This window comes from Giraffa tippelskirchi, chromosome 1, assembly GCF_054371585.1.
Source record: "Giraffa tippelskirchi isolate mGirTip1 chromosome 1, T2T-mGirTip1v1.2.pri, whole genome shotgun sequence".
Lineage (NCBI taxonomy): Eukaryota > Metazoa > Chordata > Mammalia > Artiodactyla > Giraffidae > Giraffa > Giraffa tippelskirchi.
The window spans coordinates 113,165,214-113,172,351 of record NC_137275.1 but is presented as its reverse complement, the minus strand read 5'-3'; the positions used below and the strand labels follow the sequence as shown (position 1 = coordinate 113,172,351).

Sequence of the window (7,138 nt, the reverse complement as noted above, 5' to 3'; positions counted from 1 at the left end):
GCTCCGTGGTAACAGGGGGGCTGGCCTCAGGCCCACCAGCAAGGGCGCAGAGAAGGGGGAGGGGCTGCCAAAAAGACGGCAGGTGAGTGTGGGGTGCGGGAGAAGGAAGGCCGTGCCCACAGCTCAGGCCTACCGTCAAACATGATCCTGCAAGGTACTGGTTCACAGTCGAACCGAACAGGATGAACTGCTTCAGAAACCACCACCACTAGGAATGAGCATATCTTCTAAGTGGACTTCTGCCCCTCCACCCGCTAAACAAGCCTCCAGGGAGGCTAGTGAAAGGGCACCCCTGAACTCAAGGGCGTCCCCAGAACCCACCCAGGTGAGGAGGACTCACCACACTAGCTGCCCCTCACTCTCACCCTGAGCTCGGTCCTCCCTGACTGACTCTCTCAATCGAGCTCAGCAAGGGCTTGACCAACCTCACTCCAGGCACTTAAAATGAACCCACAGTGGGTACAGGGGTTCACTCAACCTGCTGCGAACTCGCTCTCTTAACTTCGACCCTGGGCGGTCAGACAACTCTGCCCTGTGAGGGCTGCATGGTGGAGGTTCAGGGGTGTCCCTGCCTCGAGCCCCGACAGCCAGCCCCTCCCAGGCCCCGCCAGGTGCTGCCCCTTCCTCCGCCCCCGAGTCCCCCACGCCCCTCTCCCGGCTCCACGCCCACCCTCACGGCTCCCCACTCACCGGGGCACAGGCCACACTGCTCCTGGCTCAGCCGGGACCTCTGCTGTCACTTGAAGACCTCAGTCCCGAGGGTGCTTGGGGTCCTATATCCACCCATCTCAGCAATTACAGACTCTGGGAGAGACACAGGACAGTTTGGGGTGCCGCCCGCAGTTCACCCTCAACACATTCTGGGTTTTTTGGCTTTATCTACTGGAGTTTTCTGAGATGTCTTTTGAAAACCTCAACTGTTGCTTTCAAAAAGACTGTAAAATCACTGCTCAAATTTAAGAATCAAATCTTCATTTTCAACCTTCACGTGAAACTGGAGGGAAGACTAAAAGCAGTCATATTTTCAAACTGAAAAAGCAAACCCGCATGTGACCACGTCACAGAATACACGTCACCGAACCCCTTCCTCCTCAGCCTTCTCCTCCACCACCAGCCGCTCAGGATACAGCAGTGGGAGCGGCGTGAGGTCAGCCTGGGGCAGTTGGGGCTCTGCTAGTGCAGGAGATGGAAGAGATGTGGGTTCGATCCCTGGGTTGGAATGATCCCTAGAGGAGGGCATGGTAACCCACTCCAGTATTCTTGCCTGGAGATTCCCATGGACTGAGGAGCCTGGCAGGCTCCTCAGGCCATGGGGTTGCAAAGAGTTGGACATGATTCAAGCCACTGAGCACGCATAGACAGGTGCTCCACAGCCTCCCTGGGCCAGTGGGTGCCCTGCTGGGCAGCACAACCTCTCAGATGTCTCAGGGTGGGTCAACCTGGCCCTGAGCAACCAGGGAGGAGAGAGGATGGTGGAGGAGGGAAGGACAGGGAGGTGTTAGGGGCCACTGGTAGAGGACAAAGGGGTGCAGGGAGGGAATTCGAGTCCTGATGGTCCAGGGACAAGCCGTCCCCTCTCTGAGTTGCCCTAACAGCTATGGAGACAGAAATTAGGCCACTAATTCTGTCACTCCTCCCTCCACTCCTGATCCACTGCCCAGGAGAAAAACACTCACTTTCAGTGGCGTCTCTTGGAACCAGCAGCCATCTTCTCCTCTGAGATCCTTCAGGGGCTGCTGGTTTCTGTAAAACACAATGGAGAGCAGCCTTGGTCTTCATCGAGGATCCTAGATTACAGAACTGAGCCTAGTAAACATTGTTCTGAAATTCTGGCAGATGCAGCCATAAGCAAAACAAAACCAATGCAGGATCTTTGAAGGGAGTGGACAAAAGAGTCATTATTGTATATATGGTTGTATTCTTATCAAACTCGAATGGTTCAACACTAATACCTAAATGTGAATGTATGGATGGATGAATGTTAAAAATTATAACAGGCAATAAATTCTATAATGAATTATGAGTTGGATAAACTCATAAGGTTACAGAACACTGTAATACAAAGATACATCCTCAACAAGAAATGAGAAATTTACCAAAGAAAAACACACATGGAGTTGAGGGATTATAAAACGCTTAACTTAAAATGCTAAATCTTTTCATAAGAAAAATATAGAACACCTGAAAGATCTCAATTCCTTCTAGATTAATTTATAAATTAAGGTAATACTCAAAAACCTCAAAGCTATTGAAGTGATAGGACTCCAAACTGTAGATGTCACTGTATGTGTGTGTGTGCATATATGTATACATATATATTATATATATGTCTTTAGTCACTCAGTCATATCTGATTCTTTGCGACCCCGTGGACTGTAGCCTGCTGGGCTCCTCTGTCCATGGGGATTCTCCAGGCAAGAATACTGGAGTGGGTTGCCATGCCCCACACACACACATATCCACAGTGAAAATACTTCTATATGTTGACAAAGAAATTTTACTTCAAGTAGATTCAACTTAATCATACTTTTGAAATAAATGTGAAATTCCTACTATGATGAGGAATGGCTTAAAAGGCTGTAACAATCACACAGACAAATATTAGGTAGCTCTGACTCCATCACTGGGTCAGTCATGGGAGGAGTCATCACCCTTCGGCTGCCCTGTTCTAGACCAGGGATGTGGTGAGAACAAGACAGAGGATCAACAGCATCAGAGCTGCCAGTGGACCAGAACAGGGCTTGGGCTCCCTTCCCCTCCATGCCCTGGTCTCTCTCCAGAGCAGGGAGTGGGGCTCCCTTCCCTCCATGCCCTGGTCTCCCTCCATCACCACCTCCCCAGAGGAGAGGAGACCTGACCAGCATTGCCTCTCCCTGTCTCTACCACAGTCCGAGCAAGCAGAAGGGCCAGAGCCCCACACTCACCAACAGACAGACTGCTTGCTTCATCTTGGGACTGGGCGTTGTCTTCTGTCAGCTTTTCCTGCCAAGGGACCAGAAGAGAAAGGGAATCTCCATTGGTCAGCGTATTGTTGTGGGCATGGTCCCGAGTCCCAGACCCTCTTGGGGGACACATAAGCACCAGAAAAGGGCCTTGAGAAAGCAAGGCGCTGACCCAGGAGTCACAAACCCACAAACCCCTACAGTATCTGGGGGGACACAGTGGGTTCTGCCTTCCCACCTACTCCTGTGCTTTGCCCCCCAAGTGGGCATAGACTCAGCACATCTGGGCTCTGCTGATGGCACCCAGACTCGGATGTGATGCTAAGGGGATCTGAGCACCCCTGCCTGACACCCCCCATGCCTCTGGGTCCAGGGTTACAGAGTGAGGGTGTCTCAAACAGTAAGGACAGGGCCGGGGCTGCCAACCGGCCTTAGGACAGCTCTCAACAGGCCCGTCTCCCTCCTACATTCAGCCTAGAGCCCCCAGGCCAGTTGAGAGAGTCAGCGACAACAGTAGAGGACAAACCAGGGACCGTGTCCACCCTGGGCTTTGTTGTGGGGGGAAAGCAGTGACTGAGGGTCTGATGCTGCCAGATGCTGGAGAAACCGACTCACCTCGTGGCAACACTCACTCAAGCGACCTAGAAGAGAAGAGACATCCGCTGAGTGGTGGGGACAGCCCTCTTGCCACACCTCCCTCCCTAGGGACAGGGTACAGGCTGGGGGCTCAGACACTGAACAGAGCCCCGGGCCTGTGACGGCAAGCGGGACATTCCGAGTCTGGAGAACCCTCAGGGAAGAGAAGAGAAGGGAGAAAAGGAAATAAAATGAAACCCGTGGAAAATCTCTGTGCAGCGCTCCTGAACCACCTTCTTCTCCTGCCTCCTCCCACCAGACTCGGCCAGGGGGAAGAGGGGACCGTCAGCTGAGTTGGGGGGACCGATGTGATCACGGTTTGGTAGGACCTGGTGAGGTGGGAGGAGGAGGGGTTTCCTGGGGAAGAAGATCAGAGACAAGCCAGGAGGAACAGGAGGATTGGGGAGATGGAGGAGGGAGCCAGCACCTCCTCCTTCCCTTCTAGAACCTCACCTTTAAAGTACCAGCATACAGCACATCCGATTAGGATTAGGACAGTGCTGACTCCAAGTCCAGTTACCATTTTCATCACCAGTGAAGTGCATGAGGAGGGAGAGGGAGTGATGGGTAGTCTCTGGCTCATGGTTGCTCGCTCTCCAGGAACCAGGACCTCCCCATGGGCCAGGGTACTTGATTCTTGGTCCACACACTTGATGTTGCTCCAAGGCGTACAGTCCATGACCATGACCTTCCCATCAGGGCACCTGGGTACAGATACAGGGGGACTCATCAGGGACAGCTAGCTGCATGAGGAGAAAGAGGGGGTAGCCTCCTGTCCTGGGTCCCCTGACAAGACTGGAGAGGGGACAGGCTCCTGCTATCTGCAGGGCAGGGTCCCCTCACTTCCCCTCACTGGGCAGGAGAAGGATCCAGGATTGTGTATTGTGGCCCCCGGGCTCCTGCTGAGTGTTCAGAGCTGTTCTTCAAGAGCTCTGTGAGAGGGGGGCCTCATCCAGGTCAAGGGTCAGAAGGGTATGGGCACAAGTCTGACTCATCTTCCAGTCAAACTTAAATACGAGGCCCTCTCATCCACCTGTTGACTCTTCCTACCAATCTCAGCCAACACTGGAGCGTCAGAGGACAGTGAATTACTATTGGCCACCGAGCCCCCCAACAGGAAAGATTCAGGTGCTACTGGGGAGCAAGGGCTGGGTGTGAGGCCTGGCGAGTTGGCTCCGGTTTTATAGGAACCTTGAAGGAGCACACACGTGGCCTCATGATGACTTCTGTCTGCTGTCAGCACTTCGGTCTTTCTAGGCCCCTCCTGAGGAGACGTGGGAAGGGGCCACTGGGAAAGCCGTGCAGGACAAACGGGGGTGGTGGGGAGCGCCGCTGCAGGCTCAGGAGACCCCACAGGCACAGGGGAGCTCTGAGAGGTGGGAGGGGCTTCACAGAAGCAGGAGAGAGACATGGGTACAAGGAAACTGGGGTCTCCTGTGGGTTGGAAGCCCCCTAGGCTCCTGTGTCTCACCCGGTGCTGCATTTTTGACAGAACTCAGGTGCATCTTCTCCACGGAAAGTGCCAGGTTTGCACTGACACTCAGTGTCCTTGGTGGAGGTGCAGCGGTTTTTTTCTTCTTCTCCTAGAGACCAAAGATAAGGTTTTGCTGTTTGTTGCTGTTTCAATGAAAGAATTAGTGTTTTTCATGGGTGTTTGGAACTTCCCTGGTGGCTCAGGCGGTAAAGCATCTGCCTACCAGGCGGGAGACCTGGGTTCCATCCCTGGGTCGGGAAGATCCCCTGGAGAAGGAAATGGCAACCCACTCCAGTACTCTTGCCTAAACAATCCCATGGACGGAGGATCCTGGTAGGCTACAGTTCATGGGGTCGCAAAGAGTCGGACACGGCTGAGCTCACCCATGTGAGCCCCAGGACAGAGCACAGGTTCTCTGGCCACAGAGGACGACCTCAAAAACAGTCCTTTCCATCCCTCCCTCCTCTGTCATGATGCGAGGTGTGTTTTCTCCAAGGAAAGCATTTCCTGAAGTTTTCTTTCAAATAGGAAATCACTGAGGCTGCTTATACACTGGGAAGCAAGAAATAGGACTGTACTAGCCTTTCAGGTCATTCTGGCGTTCTTCTCTTTTCCTTTCCAGTCCTTTTCGGTCATAATTCAACCTTCGCAGGCACACAATTCCACACTGCAAACTGTTTCTGTTTCCAAGAGAAAAAGAAAAAATTTAGACCTGGCCGCAGGCAAACATCTCTCAGCAGGCTAGTGAGAACTTCTTGCACCGACTGACCTGTGAAAACTATCAATCATTTTCAGTTGTCCACGAAGGGCTTTCTTGGTCAAGTGGTCCAGCATCCGCGCGTGCACAAGGCACTCCATGAAATAGCTACGGTTCTGCGGGAGGCCCAGACTGGGCAGCCACTTGTTGCCGATCCACTCATGTTTCACGTTCCTGTACGCAAGGGTCTGCATTCAATCATTAAGGATGGTTAATTGAGGAAAAAACGGAGGAGGCAACGGCAACCCACTCCAGTACTCTTGCCTGGAAAATCTTGGTGACAGGATGATTTGAGAGAACAGCACGGAAACATGAATATCACCATATGTAAAAGAGATGACCAGTGCAAGTTCGACGCATGAAGCGGGGCACTCAAAGCCGGTGCTCTGGGACAACCCAAGGGGTGGGGTGGGGAGGGAGGCGGGAGGGGGGTTCAGGATGGGGGACACATGTGCACCCATGGGTGATTCATGGCAAAAACCACCACCACACCATAAGGAAATTATCCTCCAATTAAAAGAAATTAAAAAGATACAACTGTTTCAATCAGTCAAAACTTTCCTCACACTTCCTACTTTTAACCCATGTAACAGACAGACAAGAGTTTTCTATAATCCCTACGGTGAGCAACAGTGAGGTGGCACGCAGTCTTTGACCACCTGACAAGCATCTCCTTGGCGAGCCCCCGGGCAGACACCGTCCGCAGTGCTGGGCTACAGCAGGCCGACAGGGACGCCCCCTGTCCTGGGACGCACGTGCCTTGAGGGGCGGGGGGGGCAGAAAGCGAACAGGTGTGTGAGAGCGTTTCTGAGCCACGCTGCTGTGAGGGAGAGGAAGCGGACGGCACGGACTGCAGTGGGACGGGAGGAGGGGGCTGGCTTCAGATGGGGGGGAGGGGAGACCTTCAGACAAACGACTTTTGAGCTGAGACAGAAAGAGTCCACAGGAGCTGGCCTCCCGACCAAAATAACAGCAACAGTGACGACCCACAGCACCCACTTCACCTGCATTTCTGAGGCCGAACCAGGTGAGCCAGCTCGGCAAACCTCCACAGGGCAGCGCGCAGGCTCCGAGGAGCACCGTTCTCAGGGAGTGAAGGAGCGGTGTGTTACCCGGAGGAGTCACAGACACCGGTCATCAACAGGACTTCAGATAAACAAAAGAGCTCTTTTCACTAATTTCTAATTTTAGAGAAAAGGCCATTTAAGTGTGCAACTACTTTTGAAATTTTAAGGTTTAATGGGACGAAATTATACAGAATTTTTTTAAAAACTCCCATTTTAATTCCCATCTCATCCAATAAATAATGAAGAACAACATTCTGAGAAG

The 7,138-nt window shown here is 52.7% G+C and overlaps 1 protein-coding gene and 1 long non-coding RNA gene across 2 annotated transcripts in view; one reads left to right on the top strand and one right to left on the bottom strand.

Moving 5' to 3' along the window:
- The first annotated feature begins 49 nt into the window (after positions 1-49).
- Positions 50-3,786, top strand: LOC145507140 (uncharacterized). Its single transcript, XR_014054608.1, has 2 exons — positions 50-1,147; positions 3,416-3,786. It is a non-coding gene; the product is annotated as an uncharacterized LOC145507140 (long non-coding RNA).
- Positions 691-7,138, bottom strand: part of LOC145507134 (uncharacterized) — a 27,699-nt gene continuing 21,251 nt past the window's right edge. Inside the window, exons 5-12 of the mRNA XM_081493038.1 lie at positions 5,822-5,997; positions 5,635-5,732; positions 5,050-5,161; positions 4,032-4,282; positions 3,558-3,583; positions 2,925-2,982; positions 1,677-1,743; positions 691-804 (exon numbers count right to left, since the gene is read on the bottom strand). Coding sequence (XP_081349164.1) covers positions 1,727-1,743; positions 2,925-2,982; positions 3,558-3,583; positions 4,032-4,282; positions 5,050-5,161; positions 5,635-5,732; positions 5,822-5,997 — 738 coding nt within the window. The 3' untranslated portion in view covers positions 691-804; positions 1,677-1,726. The remainder of the gene's footprint in view (positions 805-1,676; positions 1,744-2,924; positions 2,983-3,557; positions 3,584-4,031; positions 4,283-5,049; positions 5,162-5,634; positions 5,733-5,821; positions 5,998-7,138) is intronic.